This window comes from Vipera ursinii (assembly GCF_947247035.1).
Source record: "Vipera ursinii genome assembly, chromosome: 5".
Lineage (NCBI taxonomy): Eukaryota > Metazoa > Chordata > Lepidosauria > Squamata > Viperidae > Vipera > Vipera ursinii.
The window spans coordinates 37,522,791-37,544,772 of NC_139518.1; the positions used below are offsets into that span (position 1 = coordinate 37,522,791).

At 42.2% G+C, this 21,982-nt stretch overlaps 1 protein-coding gene across 1 annotated transcript; it reads left to right on the forward strand.

Moving 5' to 3' along the window:
• Window positions 1-3,365: 3,365 nt before the first annotated feature.
• GAL3ST2 (galactose-3-O-sulfotransferase 2) lies at window positions 3,366-20,781 on the forward strand (the record flags this gene model as incomplete). Its single annotated transcript, XM_083363281.1, has 4 exons — window positions 3,366-3,382; window positions 8,315-8,404; window positions 13,528-13,786; window positions 19,975-20,781. 4 exons carry the CDS (start codon window positions 3,366-3,368, stop codon window positions 20,779-20,781), a joined length of 1,173 nt encoding a protein of 390 aa, XP_083219407.1.
• Window positions 20,782-21,982: the final 1,201 nt, after the last annotated feature.

The following is a 21,982-nucleotide window of genomic DNA, read 5'->3' on the forward strand; positions in this document are numbered from 1 at the left end:
AGGTAGCTTCTGGCCAGAGCCTTCATCCTAACCACCCCCGGGTGTCCCTCGTGTAAGGAGTCCAATACCCTGCCCCGTACTGCGGTGGGAATGATGACCCTGCTTCCCCAGAGGAGGCAACCCCTGTGCGTGGAGATCTCGTTGCGCCTGGTGAAGTAGGCCTGGAACTCCGGCCCCGGGAACTTGTCCTGCCACCCTGTGCAAACCCATGAGTGTACCCTGCTCATGATGTTGTCAGTGGCTGTGTTGCTGGCAATGTCCTTGGCGTGGAGTGGGCATTCTGGTAGCTGTAGGGCTAGGATCTGTGTTGCTGGTGCTGGGTCTGGTTCGGGGGTGTCAATGGGTAACCTACTTAGGCCGTCTGCGTGGCCCATCTCCTTCCCTGGCTTGTGCACCAGCTTGCAATTGTAGGCTGCAAGGAAGATTGACCACCAGAGCATTCTGGAGGACAGGATTTGGGGCGTCTGCCTGTCCGTTGTGAACAGGCCTAGGAGTGGTTTGTGGTCCGTGTAGACAGTGAATTCCCTGCCATACAGATAATCGTGGAATTTTTTGATTCCTGCCACGATTGCCAGGGTTTCTCTGTCTATTTGGGCATAGTTTCTTTCTGCTCTGGACAGTGTCCTAGAATAGTATGCTATGGGAATTTGCGCCCCATAGGGCTCAAGGTGACTGAGTACTGCGCCCACACTGTAAGGGGATGCATTGCATGTGATGCATATGGGCTTTGTCTCAATGAAATGGGTTACTGTGGACTTATCCGACAGTAGTGCCTTTAAAGCCCTGAAGTTTTGGTCGTGGGCGGGAGTCCAGACCCATGCTGCCTGTTTATCCAGTAGCCTGTGGAGTGGCTCTGCTATGGCTGCCTTGTGTGAGAGGAATGCGTGGTAGAAGTTCAGCAGGCCCAGGAATGCCTGTAGCTCTGCCTTGTTCTTGGGTGTGGGTGCTAGTTTGATGGCCCTCACCTTGGACTCTGTAGGGTGGATTCCCTTGGCATCTACCCTGAATCCCAAGAATTCTGTGGAGGGAACACCTATGCTGCATTTCTCCCTCTTTAGTTTTAGGCCAGCTGCGTGCAGCCTGAACAGTACCTCCCTGAGCCTACCTGCTAGCTCTTCTGCTGATGCTCCTGCGATCAGGATGTCATCAAAATAGGGGCAGACTCCTGGGATGCCCCTGAGTGTCTTCTCCATGACTTCCTGGAAAATGCCAGGAGCAATGCTGACCCCAAACTGCAGCCTGTTCACCTGGAACGCTCCCCTGTGTGTTACTATGGTTTGAGTGTCAGCTGTTGTCCTAGTAACCGTGAGTTGCTGGTACGCCTGCGCAAGATCGAGCCTTGCAAAGATGGCGCTGCCTTGGAGGGAAGCGAGAACGTGGCTGACCGTGGGGACCGGGTAAGCATGCGGGTTCAGGGCGCAGTTCACTGAACACTTGTAGTCGGTGCATATCCTAATTTCCCCGTTGGATTTGAGGGGGGTGATGATCGGGGTTTCCCACTCCCCCCCCATCTACTGGCTCTAAGATTCCCTGGGCCACTAGCCTATCTAGTTTGCGCTCTATTTTGTGTTTGAGTGTGAAGGGGACTCGCCACGGCTGGACCCTAACGGGGGGAACGTTCGAGTTAAGCTTGAATGAAATGGGGGGGCCTGTGTACCTGCCTAACGTCCCGTCAAAGACATCTGCGAACTCCTTGCAGACGGCCTCGATGGAGTCCCCTTGGATCCGGTGGATCCCAGAGACTGTGCTTCGCAGGGCCTCGAACCAGTCTAGGCCGACCAGGCTGGCCCTCCGGCCCTCTACCACTGACCAGCGAGTTCTGGAAATCGGTCAGGTTTAAATTTGTAGGCCGTAATTTAATCCGCTGCTTGCTCTGGCTATTTATGTAGTTAAGGGTCTCGTCCAAAATGATCGAGACCGCTGATCCGGAGTCAAGCTCCATGCTGCAAGGGATGCCTTGCAAGCGGATTGTTAGTCTAATTTGGGGTTTGAGCAGCCGGTGGCTACTCGTGTGGTTAATGGCCTGCCGGTTCTCAACATAGCCAATTCGCGTTTTGGTCGGGGCCCCAGTACCTTCGAATGGCGATTCCTCCGGTTGCAGCTCGTGGATCTCCTCTCGGGGGCGGCGGCTACAACAGACCGCGGCTATGTGGCCTGTTTTCATGCAGGCCCAACACTTGGCCGACCGGAACTTACAGAGGCTGCGCATGTGGTTCCCACCACACCCTGCACACCTCTGAGGGTTGGTGGCGTTTCCGGGAGGCCTGGGGTTTTCTGGGCATCTGGCTCGCTGGTCGGGGGTCAGCTTCCGCTGGATGAGGTCGATGTTCAGCTCGTCCTCGGCTGTGGCGACCTGTCAGTGGACGCTAGCCGCCTGGCTGCCGGCCCGGGTCTCCTGGACTGCTTGGACGGCCCCACAGGCCGCTTCGTGGGCCAGAATGGTGTCTTCGGCTTCCTAGAGCGAAACCTCCTCTCTCTCAAACAGGCATTATTGCAGCCGCCTGTCTCATAGGCCGCAAAGCAACCGGTCCCATAGCCGCTCCTCCAAGTTCGAAAACTTGCAGGCGACGGCGGCTTCTCGTAGGGCGGCGAGGAACTCGGCGCCAGACTCATCGAGGCGCTGGTCACTTTTTTTGAATTGTGACCTTGCGGCCACTTTGGAATGTCTGGGCCTGAAATGGGCGTTGAGCTTGGCCACGAGGTCCCGGTACGCGACGGAGCTGATGGCCTCCGGGGCGAACAGGTTCGCTGCGATCTCCAGGAGTGCTAGGGAGTTACCAGTTCTGTGTGATGCCATTTGGATTGCAGGGAGCCCCTGCAGTGTTCATGCAGCTAATTAAGAGGTGTTGCATTAGCATTTATACTATGGGGTTCTCATGTATTTGGATGACATCCTGATCTACACCACCAACATGACGGAACATGTTCGCTTAGTATGGCAGGTGCTGGAGAAACTACTGAGGGCGCACCTGTATGTAAATGTGAGTTCCACCAAACCCAGTTAGACTATCTAGGGTACCGGATATCAGGTGAAGGTGTGGACCCTGCCAAAGTCAGAGTCATGATAGAGTGGCAGGCACCATGGACCCGTCGTCAGCTGCAGACCTTCCTAGGGTTCGCAATTTTCTATCTGCAGTTCATCCCCTCGTTCGCTAAGGTAGACCTACCTTTAACAGATCTGCTCCACACGAGACATATAGTGGGTAAACCACACCCCAGTCAGATCTATGTATCTTATTATGCGTTGGCATTATTCCACCCACTTTGTCCCTGCCCAGACTGCTGAGCAGCTCTACACAGGAACTGCACTCTGTCCAGCTGGCCAGCAAGAAATCCACCTATCAGTGTGACAGACCAAAGGCAGAATGAAAGGCATTTGCTGGTAAGGAGCAACATGAGGAGGGGGAGTATAATTTCCTTTACCAAAACTTTTGATGAAGGATAAAGCTGTTTTGTAACCGTACATAAAATTCAAGGTGACCTTTGGCCGAATTTCAGACTGTGGGTCTTTAGGTTGAAAAGAAGATTTTGAGAAGATGAATTGTGTGCTTAGCAGATGAAGGTGGATAGCATGGTCTTCATTCCTGTTTGCCTATCACTTAGTGTTATAACTTTCTCCAGAGAATTAACAGAATAACAGAGACTTGGAAGGGACCTGACATCTCCTCTTCCACAATAATTTCTATGCAAGGCTGATGGGGATAATCCATTAGGGTCTTAAGGAAAGGGGGAACATTTTCTTGCCTGTAATTTGAGCTGTGTTTCAGAGCATTGTCTCTTGGACTTCTCAATTCTTTCATTAATGATTTCTGTTTCCTTTGTTTTTCCTTGTAGTTTTGGTCTTCTAACCTAGCTTTCTCTTGTAGAATTACTTGCTCAAGTGCAGAAGAAATGATCTAAAGCATTTAAAGCATTTAAAGCATTGCTGATTGATTAATATGTATGCACACCCACTGTTTACCAATTAACTTATAACAGATACTCTGTGTAGTTCATAAGACAGAAACAAAGACAATGTTTAAGTACCAAATTACAATAAGAAAATCAATTAAATGCTGCAGGTAAAAACACAATATAAAGCTTGCAATGTTTTTGAAAGGAATAAAAATTTATAAAGCTGAAGTAGTATTCCAATTCTATATAGATTAAAAAGCCAAGAGATTTTTTTTTAAGTCTTTGCTGAGTGTTGGGAGGGAGAGACATGGGGGAGGCCAGATGGTAGACCTTTCCGAGAAGAGACTCATATCCAAACAATTGGGTGGGGTGGAAGCATTGTGAAAGGGCTGTTTGATATATGACTACCTAGCCATAATTGTGCCCAGAAGGGGAACTTGGAAAAACCTTTGGATACTTTCAAAGACAGAAGAAAGCATATAGGAAGAAATCTTTTTTTAAAAAAAGTCTCAAAGCATAAAAGTGCCTGTGGTCCAAGTCTGGTCCAGTTGGCTACCATACATATGATAGGAATACTCCCTCCCTGAAGTCAATGTCGCTGCCCTCCATAGTCATTTTATTCTGAGCTGTTGAGCCAGTGGAATGTAGAAGAGCTGAGCTTCATTGGAGGTTCTTAAGAAAAGATTACACAGACATTTTTCTGAAATGGTATAGGGTCTCCTGTTTGAGCAGCAGGCTGGACTAGAAGATGTTCAAGGTCCCATCCCTCTGTTATTCTGTTAATAAATGAAATAAGGAATAAGTTCTTTTTTTCTTGGTTTACTGGTGGATGTATCAGTCAGGAAGGCATCATGTATGAGGGAGGGTTATAGAGGGGAAATTACACAAAAGGTCAAAGTATATGTCTTCAAATAATGATGGAAAACAAAACGCAGGAATGGGTGAGAGGACTAAAGAAGCAAGAGAGGTCATCACCATGGGAAAATGGCCAAAAGGCTTTCTTAAGCCTGTTTCTTTTCCAAAGAGTTTTTGTTTTTACTAAGCAAAACCTTTTTTAAAAATCACACAGGTACTTTGGTTTTATTCTACATTAGTAATATGCTACTTTCTTTCTTGTAGTCAATACAAATGTATTCACTTGTAGTCTTTCTTGTAGTCAATACAAATGTATTTTTAAAGTGATAAAATCATCATGGATTACAGGATTGGTATTAGAAGTCAGCCTTATGAATGAATAACAAATATCATTTTGAGAAAATGTCTAACTCTATACAAAACTTTTATTGTTCTCACTCAAAAATAGGTTTCAGAAGAAGATAGAATGATTCCATTATAATCTTTTTGTGATTTCCATTTAATATTTTTTTCTAATCTAAAAATCCTTCTTATGAAGGTGAAGATTTCAATGCTTGTTGGTTGGTAGCAGCAGGTGTTGAGAAGCAACTTAATTCTGAAACTTTTATAAAACATTTTCTTAAAATATATTGTACAATTTGCAGGACTAATTAGCAATACCCACATGACTATCTGTAAAATCTCTAACATCACTGAAGAATGATCTTAAACACATTGATCTATGAATCTGTTCTAGATGACTGATAAGAGTACTTTTCACAATTACAGATCAAAATTTAGTAAAACAAATCAGAGATTTAAATTGTGCACATATAAAGAGGATATATAATGCTTTAATTGAATTGGTTTCGGAAACGGAACTGGTTAAAGACTGTATGATAAAGTGGTCACAAAATATTCAGGAACCAATTTCGTTGGACACCTGGGAGATAATTTGGGTTAGAAATGTTAAATTTACTCAGGCTCAAAATTTAAGAGAAAATTTTTATAAAATGTTTTATAGATGGCATCTGGATCCCAAGAAGTTGTCTAACATGTATCCTAATTTACAGTCTAAATGTTGGAGATGTGGTAGTTTAGAAGCTACCTATTTTCACATGTGGTGGACTTGTAGAAATATAAAAGCTTTTTGGATCAAAATTTGGTGGAACATTCAAAAGATTTTTAAGAGAAAGATAAAGTTTTCTCCGCAATTGTTTTTATTGGGTATTGTGGTAGATTGTGATGTTAAAGAAACTAACTTGATGTTGAACATGATAACAGCAGCACAGTTACTGGTGGGACAATATTGGAAGAAGGATAGTTTGCCCACTATAGAAGAATGGGTGTTTAAAGTTTCGAATCTTGCAGAAATGTCTAAGATTTCTGCTTATTTGAAAGATCACTCACAGGAAAGATATATTTCAGTTTGGAGGAGATGGATAAATTATATTCAGAACAAATATGGGACTAAAAAGTTCCATTTAGCTTATGAGTAGATTTTAGTGGGATATTGTTATTGGTACTTTGTTTGTAGTTATGTTAAAGGGGAGTTAAAGCACATTATGAATTTGGTTAATTGTATATTATGCATAATCTTTATTTAGAATATGATTATTGTAATTATAATCCTGTATTTAGCTCTGGGAAGTGGTGGGGAAGTGGGTGGGTTTGGGGTGGGAGGGATTTGGGGATATATTGTAAAATTTTGTTTTTGTAAAACTCTTTAATAAAAAAAGAGTACTTTTAGGTTCTAAGGTAGATGAAAGAAAACAGAAATCAAGCAACTCTAGGCTGTTCTTTTTGACATTTTGGAATTTTTACCCTACTGTGGGTCTAATAAATTTCTAAGTCAATAATATTAAATTAAAGACCACATTTCTGAATACAGCAGCAAGAGTATTCCTGGCTGGAAGCAGTCATGTTTAGCCTATTTTAACAGGTAAATTTGAATTCTACAATTGTCAAATAATTCAGGCATGTAGTGCCTATCACAACCCCAGCAATAGCTTTAGTAGATTCATATCGAGAGAGAAAAGTACCTCTAAAAAGATTATTACACTATATATCCCCTTTATCCTAATGTCAAGGTTCTAATAGAGCTAAATAAATCAGAACTCCGAGGCTAGAAACTTCTTCAAAGAACATGTTTATTAGATACAAAGTATTGGCACAGTCAAATGTGAAACCAAGTCTAAAATTCCCTCCAAAGAGTTACACTATTACAAAGTCAAACTTCCCACCCCAGTGCTATGCAATCAACTACGTTTCCCAACCCCCTAGCATAACCGACAGAATGACCTTGGTTGCCATAGGACACAGAATGGTTTAGACTAGCAAAAAACCTTCATACCCCCTCCCATTCATGTGGCAACCTAGAATGAGGAAGGTGGCTGCAGCCGGGTTCGTTGCAGAGTTGACACCTTTATTATTTGAGTAAATAGGATTTTAGAATACTGACTGCAGTTATATCCTAGTTCTCTGTACATTCACAGATAACTTCTTACTTCTGGTTAAAGCCTTCTTAAGGATACCTAGGTCAAGGAAGGCTTGAGATTTTCTTTTGGAGTTCTCTTTAGTTAATAGCTGGAATATAATAAAATGAGAATAACCACAAAATATAAAAAAAAGGTTCCAAACAGAAAGCCTACTTGGTGGGTGAAAAAAAAGGCAATGGTAAAGAACTCTGTGTGTGTGTGCATGTGTGTGTGTGTGTGTGTGTGTGTGTGTACTGAGTGTTTGAATTCTTTTAAATGAAGTTTAACTTTACAGAATATTTTCTTCCCTGGCGATAATAGATAACAATATTTCTTCCTTTTCCTGTGTGAATTGAAGGCCCACCATTTTTTAAAATAAACAGCAGTTGTTTTAATGAAGACTAAAGTTATCTGACTGTAGACAACAACAGATATACTTTTACTGTTGAACTGATTTTTATTAAGTTATAATATATGTATATTGAAGGCTATCTAGAGTTGTATTTGTAAGCAGCACAATGTTTAGTAACAAAGTCTATCAGTGTTTTCCAAAGCCTTAATTTTAAGCTTTATAACTGAATAACTACAACTTTCCACTCAGCCCCAGAATGCCTACGTTGGTTTTAAATCATATTTTTAATGTTACTGTCTCTTTTGATTCATAATCTATATCTAGCTGGCATGCTGTGGCCCGGTACTGGTCCATGGACCGGGGGGTTGGGGACCTCTATTTTAGACAGTCAAGGGCTACAGTAGACAATACAGTAGATTGTCTGTATTGTACTGGTGTGGAATGTGATTCAACTCTCTGAACTTTTTTGTTCTGGTAGTTATAGGATTATTTCCAATGCATTCCCATTTATTTTCCCCCTAAAATTTGCAGGAAACCACACCAGCATAACTCTATAGTTTATGACCAGGTTTTGGTGCTACACTTCTTGGGAAGCTTGGATTTCATCTATTTTTTTTCACCAAATGGCTTTTTTGGTTTATATTGGGTTAGGAGGTGAATACGTTAAATTCAGGAGTTGGCAAAAACAGTTTGTAGTGTATAAATATCCTAAGAGCTATGGCAGATAATTAGAAGATTGTATCGGGTTCTCTTCTAGGAATTTTCAGCGTTTTTTGCATCTCATTCTTTGGCTGGCAGGTCTTACCCTGATAGGATTCTTTCAATACAATACCAGAAAGGATATCAAGTAAGTGCATTTTTTAAAAAACAAATACACTAGAAATGACATCCCCTTTAAAGAATACTGATACTGAGCTACTGAATTGCAATTATAAGAAAGTTTTAGGTTGAATTGATCCACCAAGTGTTCCTCTCTCTCTTTTCACACTAGATTGCAGGTATAGTACATGTATGTGTGTGTGTGATTAAAAAAACCCCTAGTATTACAATTATTGATAATTAAAAATAACCATATCTTGGTTATATTGGTACGCTACATATACCCTCTAGGGGTGAGATGTGGGTAACAATATGATACTTGCAAGAGTAATTTGCATAGAAATTGTGAGTGTATTTGGATAACTGTGCTGTGTGCCAAGCACCAGAGAAATCAGGAGATTCAGGAAGTTTAAATGAGTATGAAGATTTATTGCAAGCTTAAGCTCTCTACAATATTAACGGTCAAGGAAAATGTGCAGGAGTTAAGAAGGCATTCAAGGAGGGCTAGACTTAGATCTCTTGCAGGCATGCAGGGACTCACGACTTATGATACATTTGACCCCTCCTTTAGGCTCAGCCTGGTCATTTCCTATACTGTGCTTGCAGCATACAGGCCAAAATGTGCCCAAACTGTTAGCATGGAAATTTGCATAAGGCATTAAGTTTAACTAAGGGTATTAATCTGCCTCAGAACAATACCTTGTCTAACTTAATAAAGGCATAACGGGAAAATCTTGATTAATTAAAGCGATGATAACTGCAGAGGCCCAATATGCATAGGTTTTATTATTCTACCCTTGTTAGCAGGGATTATTAAAAATTTATATTGTAAAGGAGGGACATATTCCTGCATGCCTAGAATGCAGAGATTGGGCCCCTGATGGTTCCCAACTTTCTTCCCACAATCCTGGGAAGAGCCAATGTCCACAATTCCTGGGAAGAGCCAATGCATGCTTATGTATTTATTGCTTATTTATTTTTATACTGCCTTTGTTATTTTTACAAATAGCTTAAGGCAGCGAACATATCCAACACACTTTCCTTCTCCTATTGTTTCCACAACAATCCAATGAGGTGACTTGGGGTGTGAGAGAATGACTGGCTCAAAGTCGCCCAGCTGACTTTCATGCTTTAAAGATACCATCAAAAATGTAAGGGGAATTCTCCCTCTCTCCATTCAATAGCCTGATTTTGTGGGGAAGCATATATTAAAAGCTAGTTTCCTTTCCAAAAATAAGTATTGCAAGTTCACTAAGAAATGGAAAATCTTATTATATACAGCAAAGTCAGAGATGTAGAAGAAAGTTGAACAAAAAATAAATAAATAAAAGGAGAAAGAATGAATCATTTTTTCTTGAAAAGTTGAGTCTCAATCAGCTGATCTCTCTAGCCTAGGATCTTAGACAAGCACTAGTCAGTTTTTATACATCTTAGTCTGCAAAAAAACATAATATTGCAAATAGTTTAACTGACCCAATGTTCTATCTAAATTATTAGCTGCATCTCCGTTGCTGCTCAGTGCAGCTTTGCTGTTAACAGGCTTTCAGCCAAACTTCAAGAAGGGAGAAATGAAACACAGAGGCAAAATGGAGGCTGTCCCTCCCTGCTTGTAAAAACCCTCACGAGGAAGGAAATCTACTCTCTTTATTAGCTCCTTGGTGTTTTAGTTTCCGTTTCTTTAATTTTATCCACCCATTATCTGGACTGACAGAGCAGCTACTTTATTTAATTCTTTCAATACATGAACATCTTAAAATGGATGCTTCTCACTTTCATTACACCTCTGAACAATCTGTTCATGCTTGGTACTAAAACCACACTTAGCTTTTTATTGTTAAAGTACGAAAAAGGCACTCTATCTTGATTATATAATTTATGGCCTATAAATGCCATAGACAATTCACAAACTAGACATTCCAGCTGTTGACAGTCTTTATCAGGATCGAGTCCAAGCCAGGAATAAACAAAATGGAGACTGCTTTAGAAAGAAAGTTGTAGGTTTTTTTTTATTTAAAAAGTTTTACAATACATTTTAACTTTAATCCCCCCCTCCCCCACCCCTATCCAACCCTCCCTATCCCTCCCCCCCACTCCCTCCCCCCCCCCCGACTTCCCAGAGCTAAATACAGGGCATAAAATCAAAAAACAAACATAGACACCCTTGTTATCAACAATAAACTATAAATTCTATCTCTCTCTAGCTCATATAAAATGAATACAAACAATATTAACATTACAAATAAAGTAGAGAGAAAAAAAAGAGGAAAACAGAAAAAAAGCTTTGCTCAAAATAAATTTTCTTAATCCCAGTGCTTATTCATATTAATTTCAAAAAAAAAAGAAAAAAGAAAAGAAAAAAAACAAAAAAACTTTCACCTGCTATTTACATTCTCCCACCTTTCTCTAATTTCCAAACAACTTCTCAGTTACACGCCAAAAGCGCCTATCTCTGTTAGTCTTAATAATCTCCAACCAAACTAAACTACGATCAAAAATAGTTCTTGCATGTATCACACCAAATGTCTCACAGTTCCAAATCATCCTTAAATTCAAATAAAAGTTCAAATACAAAGAATATATATAAAAAAAAGATTTAGGCAATCTCTAAGACAACTTGTTATTAATTAGGAGCTTACATACCCATTCTTAGTTCAACACATACTTTAAATCCATTACCCTAATATACTTTTCTAGCAAGCAATCTTAAATTGTGTAAAATATTAACAAAAAGAAAAAAAAGAAAAAAAAGAAAAAAAACCTTCTTTCTCTTCTATAATAATTTTACTCCATTGACATTCTAATCTAAAAATTAATCAGCAATCTTAATGCCCCAAAACTTTTGGAGCACCTCTGTCATGACCCCCAAAACTTCTTTAGACCGCTCCTCTCTCACATCTTCACTGTAAGCACGCTTTGGAGATTCCATAACTTTCTGCTGATCTTGCTCTTGCTCTCGTCTCGCTCTTCTTAGGGCGGCACGCGTCATCTTCTGGCCTCCTGCAGCAACCGATGAAACTGTGACTTGATCCCCTCCAACACCTTTGTCCTCTGTCTGTCTATCTGTAACGTCTTGAGGCTTTCCCCCATCGTATCCTTTTGCAGCTTCCAAAAATGATAGGGGGGTTGCTTTTAACACATTACTATAAAAATCACGTGCCTGAGCCACAGTAACCAAACGATGTCTTTTACCTTCATACGTCGCCACCAATCCAACTGGAATCTCCCATCTAAACTTAATATCACATTTCTTAAGTTCCTGTACCAAAAATGCAAAATCTTTCCTTCTCCTTAGGATCTTCGGAGGGATCTCTTTTAAAACCAAAACTTCTTGCTCATCCACTACCAAATTAGTATCATAAGCAGCTTGAATAACTTCATCTCTTGTTACTCTCTTTGTAAAATAGACCACCACATCTCTGGGTAACTTCTTCTGTCTTGCAATCCATGAATTTACACGAAAAACTTTGTCCATATTTCCCTTAATTTCAGATGCTGACTGGCCCAGTACCCCTTCCAGAGCCTCAGAAATCAGCTGCTTTAAATCTTCTTTACCATTCTCCTTTAAACCCCTAATTCTAATAGCATACTGCATCTGATTATACTGAACAAGGCTCAATTCTTCGTCCATTTTATCCCTTATATTTTCATTTTCTAATACCTTTGCTTCTAATATAGAGTTCTTTTGACTGAGATCCTCCACTTTTATATCCAGCTGTAGCACACATTCAGCTACGGATTCAACCTTAGACAAAATGTCCCACCTCATTGCTCTCAGCTTCTCTTCTATCTTCTTCTCCAATTTCTCCATTTTCTCCTCCATTTTCTCCTCCAGCTTTTTCAACTTTTCATCCATCATATCAGACATCAATTGTACATGCTTTCCAAGAGCGTCTTGTAAATCCTTAAGCGTCAATGCCGGGGGAGATGCAGGAGGAAACAAAGCTTGCAATGAGGTCTCTTGCACCAGGGAAGACCCCACATTCCGAACAGCTTTAGAAGTTTTAGCCGCCATCTTCCCCCACTTTCACTTATTACTCACTTTCACTTTGAAGCTATAAAATCCATTGAGCTAGAGAGTAAAAATAAAGAGTCCACTTCACCTTGACCTCCTGTACCGCTCTGCCTGCTTCTTGATAATCAAAAGTATTTCCATTTGGCAGGGGTGGTTGCTAACGCCTGGCTCTGCTCCAATAATCCCAGAGCAGAGGCGCTGCGCAGCTCGGAGCAACCCAGGCTTTGGGGGGGCTCATCCTTCAGCCGCCCAAGCTCTCAGCTCAGGCGGCCCCAGAGAGCTCAACCCCTACCTGGGGCCTCACCCCCTCCTCTTCTCCCGAGGAGGGGGCTTCAAATCCATCTAAACAGCTGATCGGCGCTGTTTACGATGGAAAAACACAGCTGCGGAGCGGGCAGCCCGAAAACGGCTGTTTTCGGCGTCGCGTCGCCACCAGAAGCCCAGAAAGTTGTAGTTTATTGAAGAGCAGAACCACAAGACACGAGGCTCTGGAGCAGCTGACCACATGTAGCTGCAAGTGGTGGGTTTTTATACCTTCTTGGGCTTTGGCGTTTGGAGTTCTTCCTATTTGAGGCTTTGTATTTCCTGTGTCATGTACTTTGACCTGAGCTTTTCAGTATGTCCTTTTTGGTATTGGTGGATTAATCCTATTATGTCCTAAAGGTCATGTCTTTTAGAGTTTGGGTGGGGTATGTAGACTTTAGGGGTCTTTGTCTTCCTAATCTCATCAGCTTGTAGCTTCCTGCCTCCATCCTTTCTGAAAGGATTATCACATCTGCATTTCTACAGGCCTGGTTTCTGCTTGGGGCAGAGAGAGGGGGTGATGGTTTCTGGGGTCTGGTTTTGTCTTAGATTTTTCTCTCTCATTATTCCTGAAATATATTCTGCCTTTTTAATATTCCCCAAAATATTTCATTCTTGGGGGTGGGGGTGGGGCTGACTTCCAACACAACTTTCAAACATATGTAGACACATGACATATTGAAATGTGTCAGAAAAATAAAAACAGATCAGAACGAAACATAGAAGCCAAAGGAAAGCAGGGAGGACCACAGCAGTCATAAGGAATGAATTACCAAGTAAGAAGAGTAGCTTCAAAATATCTTTCCTTCATTATATTTATTTATCTGTATTTATAGGCAGAAGCATCCTTCCAAAATCTGTCAACCCATCACAAATGTCATGTTTCTCAAGACCCACAAAACAGCCAGTAGTACAATCCTCAACATCCTCTACCGCTTCTCAGAGAAACATAACCTGACCGTGGCCTTACCCAGTGGGGGTGAGCCCCATCTTGGCTATCCTAGTCCCTTCAACGCATTATATGTTGAGGAATTCAAAACACTGGAAAATAAATTCAACATCATGGGCAACCATCTAAGGTTTAATTGGCAACAGGTAAGACTATAGAAGTTATTTTGTAAAGTTTCCCATTTTTATTCCAGCCTTTGTCTGTTGGAATTAATGCATTCTGCAGGAGTCATTGTGGCTGTTAATCTGTGTTGATGGTTAATTTGGAATTTGCAGAATAGATACCAAAGATTGAGGAGATTCCAGAACAATAACAAATCTTGAAAACGGTTTATTAAGTAATTGACTTTGAATATACTTGCAGCATCAAAAGAATATAACCCCAAAGAACTGGGTGAGCCTAAACAGCAAAAGTTTCTGGAACTTTACTCATGAGGAAGCTAATAAAAGGGCAAACCTTATAATTCTTTTCCCCTGCTTACTTCCTCCTTTGGAATGCTCACCTGGCACTGGGATAATTAGCAAGAAGAGAATTAATGTTTGTATTTACATTCATTGGAGAGAAAGTTTGTTATATAAGTGTAAGTAGGCACATATTGGCACATTGAAAAGAATGCGCTAATGAGGATTATTTAAGCAATCTCTCCATGCTATGAAGGGGGAAGAAAAATAGGACAGACATAGGACAGATATGAAGCCCAGCCCATTTTTGTAACCCCTAATTTGCACAACCACATTTCACGAGCAAAATGTTAGTTTTCAGTGACATAAGTATTTAAAAAAACAATTTAAGATATAAAATTAGATGCATTAAGTCTCTGAGATGATGAATAATCCTATTCCCTGTTATTCTCTGAATAAACTTCTAAAAAATGCAAATTCATCCACAAAAATTGAGCTCTATGGACTGATGATATCCTCTTCTCTGCAAACTCCATATCCTCCAAAGGCAAAAAAAAAAGAAAAAGAAAAAGAAGAAGTGAGTTTAAAAAAATCCAAAGAACTGCTATTTCTCCTTATATATCTGAAGGAGTGCAATTTGGAAAAACTGACTCACTTTTCATTTTAAAATATCAGCTTTGTCCACCTGTCTCATCCTCTCGTTTATTTATTTATTTATTTATTTATTTTTGGGACTTATATGCCGCCCTATCTCCCAAGGGACTCAGGGCGGCTTACAACAATAAAAACAACAATACAAAAATTAAAAAACGAATTAAATAACAGCCCCAAAATAAATTAACTACAATTAAAAATTAAAATATATTTAAAAACCCATCATCAATCCAGGTCAGCCTGATGGAAAAGTTTTGAGGTCGCGGCGAAAGGACCGGAGGTCCGGGGCCATCCGAAGCTCAAGGGGAAGCTGGTTCCAAAGGGCTGGTGCTCCCACAGAGAAGGCCCTCCCCCTGGGGGTCGCCAGCCGACATTGTCTGGCCGATGGCACCCTGAGGAGGCCCTCTCTGTGTGAGCGCACTGGGCGATGGGAAGTCGTCCCCGGTAGCAGACGGTCCTGCAAATATCCCGGGCCTAAGCCATGTAGGGCTTTAAAGGTAAGTACCAGCACCTTAAATCTCGCCCGGAAGACAACTGGTAGCCAATGCAGCTCATGCAGGAGGGGTGTAATATGGGAGTATCGGGATGCTCCCATCACTACCCGCGCGGCTGCATTCTGCACCAGCTGAAGCCTCCGGGTGGTCTTCAAGGGCAGCCCCATGTAGAGAGCATTGCAGTAATCTATCCAAGAGGTAACGAGTGCATGAGTGACCGTACGTAGGGCATCTCGGTCCAGATAGGGGCGCAACTGGCTCACCAGGCGAACCTGGGCAAATGCCCCCCTGGCCACGACTCCAATATGATCTTCAAAACTGAGTCGTGAGTCCAGGAGGACGCCTAAATTGCGCACCCTATCAACGGGAGGCAACACCTCTCCTCCCATAACCAAAGATGGAACCTCTTGGACGAGTCGAGATGCCGGTACATAAAGCCACTCAGTCTTGGCCGGGTTGAGCTGGAGCCTGTTCTTCCCCATCCAAATCCGTACCGCTTCCAGGCAACGGGACATCACGTCTAGGGCATCACTGGCTTGGTTCGGGGTGGAGATAAAGAGCTGGGTATCATCGGCATATTGATGATACCTCACCCCAAAACCACGGATGATCTCGCCCAGCGGCTTCATATAGATGTTGAACAGGAGGGGCGAGAGTACCGACCACAATTAAGGGGCCTAGGGGTTGACCTCTGCCCTCCTGTCAACACCGTCTGCGAACGACCCGAGAGGTAGGAGGAGAACCACCGTAAAACGGTGCCTCCCACTCCCAACCCAAGACGTCGCAGCAAGATACCATGGTCGATGGTATCAAAAGCCGCTGAGAGATCTAAAAGGACCAGGACAGAGGAATAACCCCTGTCTCGGGCCCGCCAGAGATCATCCACCAGTGCGACCAATGCCATCTCCGTGCTGTACCCGGGCCTGAAACCCGATTGGTATGGATCCAGATACTCAGTTTCCTCCAGGACCAAAGGGAGCTGCCGTGCCACCACACTCTCAACATCCTTCGCAAGAAAGCGAAGGTTGGAGACAGGACGAAAGTTGTTTAAAATAGCTGGATCCAAGGCAGGTTTCTTGAGGAGGGGCCTTACCACCGCCTCCTTCAAGGCGGCGGGGAAGCACCCCTCACTCAAGGAAGCATTTATAACTGCCAGGAGCCAGCCTTGTGTAACCTCCCGGGCCGCATAAACCAGCCAGGAGGGACACGGGTCCAACAAACACGTGGCGGCACTTAATTTCCCCATGATCCTGTCCACTTCATCCGGAGTCACAGGATCAAACTCCTCCCAGATATTATCGGCCAAACCCATCGTTTCCCCCTCGTCAGATACTGCCCAGTCGGAGTCCAAGCCAGCCCGAATCTGAGCGATTTTATCCACCAGATACTCACTAAACTCCTCGGCCCGTCCCTGTAAGGGGTCCTCTCCCGTCCCCTGATTTAAAAGGGAATGGGTCACCCTAAACAGGGAGGCCGGGCGGTTATCTGCAGATGCAATGAGGGTGGCGAAGTGAGCATGCTTCGCCACCTCCATTGCCACAAGGTAAGATCTAGAAAAGGATCTTAACTGTGTCCGGTCAGACTCGGACCGAGTGGACCTCCAAATGCTTTCTAGGCTCCTTCTCCGGCGCTTCATCTCCCGCAGGTCCACGGAGAACCAAGGAGCAAGCCGGGATCTGCGCCGGGTCAGAGGCCACAAAGGCACAACATGGTCGAGAGCCTCCGAAGCCGCCCGTTGCCAGGCATCAACTAAGGTCTCGACCGGGCTGTGGGAAAGGGAGGAAGGAATAAGTCCAAGCGCCGTCTGGAACCTATCTGGGTCCATCAGGCGCCTGGGGTGGAACCACCTGGTCGGTTCCGCCTCCCAGCAGCGGGGAGTGGCATGACGGAGGCTCAGCCGCAGGAGATAATGGTCTGTCCATGAAAGGGGTTGAGATGTTGGAGTAACCCCACCCAGACCATTAAGGCACTGCCCAGAGATGAAAATAAGGTCGGGTGTGTTTCCTCCTCGTGAGTCGGACCCTGAATAATCTAGGTCAGGTCCATGGCTATCATGGAAGCCATGAACTCTCGGGCCACCCCGACGCACCACCCAGGGAAGGCAGGTTGAAATCTCCCAGAACCATAAGCCTGGGAAACTCAACCGCCAACCCTGAGAGAGCATAGAGTAGCCCGGGCAGGGCTGTTGCCACGCAGCTGGGAGAAAGGTACGTGAGCAACAGACCCAACTGACCCCCAGGACCCCACCTCAGGAGAAGGGACTCACATCCGCCAATCTGCGGGACAGTGGTCTCCCGCGGACAAAGGGCCTCCTTAATAACAACTGCCACCCCCCCGCCCCTACCCTGAGCCCGAGGCTGGTGAAGCACACAGAAACCTGGTGGGCATAACTCAATAAGAGGGACCCCTCCCTCCGGGCCCAACCAGGTTTCAGTGATGCATGCCAGGTCTGCGCCTTCCTCCTCAATCAAGTCCCGAATGAGGGGAGCCTTATTCACCACAGACCTGGCATTCAAGTAAACCAGCCTGAGCTCAGGCACCTGTCCTCCCCCACCCCCGGAAAAGCAGGATGAAGTCAGAGGGTCAGAGCGCACCACTGCTCGAAGATAGCGGGGGCGCGATCCCAAGTTTCGATATGGCCCTCTGTTCATCCGGCTGCCACCATTCCCAATCACCGTGGGGATCAATGTCCCCACCCCATCCCCTCGGGCCCCAGGACCCTCCCCCCCCACCGCGGCGACCATTTACCAACCTGGATTGGGCAGTATGTAGTGCCATTTCAAGTACTTTTCTACATAAAAGGGGAATAAAACAAGCTCATTCAGCATGTGTAATTGCACACAAACTACACTGTGTTTATTGTTAAGCACTATTTGTTTCTACACATATTGTTCTGCAAATAGATCAAATAGATCACATGATTCTGCAATATGCAATAGCCAACACCTATGGTTCTAATAAGAGAGACCCCTCTTTACATTCCCCTCTTCCCTGCTTGGTTCAGGTCCGCTAAGATTGAAACTTAATTTCTTCTTAATTTGTTTCCAGTTGTGTGGTTGGTGTGATATTTTAATGAGGGGTCTGTGGAAAGGACTCCCTTCCCAGAATAAAATATTCTACAGAATATTAAAACAGGCAGAATGGAATATTTGCCCTAAAGGAGAAGAGGAAAAAAATATCCTTAACAAAAACAGAAAGCGCTCCAAGACTTTCTGCTATACAGAAAACAGCCAGAAGCAGAAGCCTGAAGATTTATTTATTTATTTATTTATTTATTAAATTTTTATACCGCCCTTCTCCCGAAGGACTCAGGGCGGTGTACAGGGCAATAAATATCAAAATGTAAATACAAAAGTTAAAAAAGAGATTAAAAAGAATTAAATAATTATGCCCAATAATACAATACTAAAAATGTGTTAAAACTTATTTAAATCCAACCCCAAACCCATCAGACCAGGCCAGATTGTTCAAATAAATAAGTTTTTAAATCACGCCAGAAGGAGCGCAGGTCGGGGGCCATCCGGAGCTCAACCGGGATCGGAGGCACCCTGAGGAGGCCTTCTCTGTGGTGAAGAGGCTAGAAATGGATATTTTGGTATCCATTCATAAAGCCAGGCCACTTTGTTCATAAACAGGGGAAAAGAAGGAAGGAAGGAAGGAAGGAAGGAAGGAAGGAAGGAAGGAAGGAAGGAAGGAAGGAAGGAAGGAAGGAAGGAAGGAAGGAAGGAGTGGTGGGATTCAAATAAGTGAACAGCCGGTTCTCTGTGTGGATGCAGCACAATAGGCAAGGAGCTGAAACTGATAAAATTAGTTTAGGCAAACAAATTGGCTAGGATTTGTATTCTTTGCCTGTGGAGCCAATCATGACCCTTAAATGACCCCATAGGAACCTGGCAACATCCATTAAAATATTAAAGGAAACATTCTTGCACAGGAACTGGGGCAATCACAACCCCCCCCCCCAAAATTGTACAGATGCCCATCTACCCTCAACCCCAATTTGTCAGCCACCCAGAAACATGCTGCTGTCACTGCCGTTTCTGAATACCAAATAAACCGAGACCTTCTTTCCAAAACTGCAACCTGCCTCCAATTTATTTCTCCTGCATCTTTCTCCTGGCTTGGAATAAGAACTGGACTGTATTTAATTTCCAACAGGTCCTTGATGCTCTCTGAGCTTGGTTGTTTTCTTGCAGATGTTTCATTACTCAGATTAGGTAACATCATCAGTATTTTGATTATCTGCCCTTAATGATGAATATAAGTGAGCATTTTGCTGGTTCCTCATATTTACTGAATGCAAATGTGATAGATTAAATCTTTCTTCACCCGAACTATAAAAAAAGATATTGGAAACTTTGATTTTCTCCCCAATTACCTATTGTTTAAAGTAGCATTCAAACCTTAAGGTATGGTTAATCTAATTTATATTAAATTAGTTAAATAAAGCGTAGATAGTCTGACTGGGACAATATAACCTGCTATAATTACTTAAAGAGAAGCATGGAAGCCCAAAGGGGGTTAAAACTTGTTTATGCCATTAGAGTCTTTGTTTCCTTATGGTTTCTTGTAATGTCTCAGTAAATATGGCTAAATTAATGTATAATATTTCTCTACAGACATGCAAAAGCAAGTACCATTTCATATTGCACCAACTTTCCTGAAATCTTGCTAAGATTTGCAAATGATGGTCAATTGTATTTATTTCAGAATAAAATTTTTTTACTGATCATTCAAAAATATTAATACTTATTTTAATCTCTCTCTCCCTCTTTCATTTAAAAGGTCAGAAGAATAATGCCAAATAATACCTTTTATTTTTCTATCCTGAGGCACCCAGCATTATTGCTTGAATCATCTTATGTCTACTACAAAACCTATGCACCAGCATTTAGAAAGTCCAAGAATGTTAATGAATTTCTATCATCTCCTTGGTCATACTACAATATGGCAGAACAAAATAATATGTATGCTAAGAACAACATGTGGTTTGATTTTGGGTATAACAACAATGCAGAATACGATGAGCATTACATCCAGTTTGTCCTGAAGGAAATAGAAGAGATTTTTCATTTGATACTCATTGCTGATTTTTTTGATGAGTCAATGATCCTTCTGAAGGATTTTTTGTGTTGGGATCTGGATGATGTGATTTATTTCAAGTTGAATGCCAGGAGCCAACATAGCGTTCAGACTCTGAATCCAGAGAATAAAGAGAAAGTGAAGGAGTGGTGTGCTTTAGATTGGGAACTTTATAAACATTTCAATAAATCATTTTGGATGAAGATTCAGGAAAGAATGGACCTCAAAACACTGTACAAGGAAGTTGATCTTCTGCAGAAGAGACAAAATGAACTGATGGAGACATGCCTCTTGGAAGAAACTGCAATTGAGCACTATCAGGTTAAAGATGAGAAAATGAAGCCTTTTCAATCAGGAAATGCTGCAATCATGGGTTACAATCTCAAACAAGATTTAGACAATAAGACCCTGAACATCTGTAAAAAGATGATCATACCAGAGCTCCAATATACAGCCCATCTATACAATTCACAGTTCCCATTTAAGAAGAAGAAAACATTTGTTAGTTGAGCTCCTTTAACAATACCATCTTTCTGTACTGTGGACCAATCTCTATGACATTCTAGACTTCGGTTTTTCTTCATCCAAAATACTCCAGATGCCTTTTCGGAGTAAAAAATGAGATGGAAATGAGAGTCACTGTTTGTGCACCCCCATCCTGAAGCTCTAATCTTATAAAAGTCTTAAGGGACAACAATTATAAAGTTAGAAAAAAATGTAGAATTATTCTGATCAAGGTCTAAATCCATTCACCATTTCAGTGTGGTGAAGGTATAAAGACAGATATCTGACCACACATGGACACAACCTTTTCCAAACAAACAGTGGACTGGATCATATCCACAGTTCTCAAATTGCCATAGTATCAGAATTAAAAGCTGCATCCCATTGAATTACAGAGGAGCAACATAATATTTTAGCAATTCTGTCCAAGCCCTTACTCAGTGTATATTAGAACATTTTTGATAAATTATTGTTTAATTTTTGCTTTTGCACATCTGTTGAAAAAGGTTCCCTCCTCCCCTGATACTTGATAATACAGTACTTAGATTCAGTTTAGGTTGCCTTACAGCTGAAAACCTGATGAAAGATTCTGCCTCCAAGTTGCTCAAAGGTTTAACAGGTTTCTTTTGTAGATTCAATAAGAAAACTTTTTCCAGGTCATTCTTTGGGTTTGTCATTTGCATTTCCCCTTTAATTTTTATCATTTTCAGTCAGTTTTCTTTAAATATTAGTAAAGCGCCTTTTTCCAAATCATTCTTTTGGCCTGTCACTTGTAGTTCCTTTTTGGGTACTTTTTCTTGTCAGACAAAATTTACTCCACATCTGTCATTCCCTTATTGACATATTTGGACATTGTCAATCCATAGAATCAGACATCTTTACTGACACTATTGTTATTGTAAATATTAGTTTCTGGCTCCATTGTTCAAAGATCTTCTTTAATATTTCCAATGTTATGACTTTTTTGTCATTTTGTAAGTCCTGGTTAATTGACTCCAAAAGTTCGCTTGTAATTTTTTTCCTTTCAACTATGAATGTTTAGTCCCCTCTAAAGTTCAGTTTCTAATACCATAAAGTTCTTTATCTTTGTGATGAATCAACATAGCCAAAATAACTTCCCACGAGAAACTGTTTTATAGTCAATTCCAAAATTGTACACTTGCTGTCAATATTTCAAATTTAACTTGACCTTTTAAAGCAACTTTTT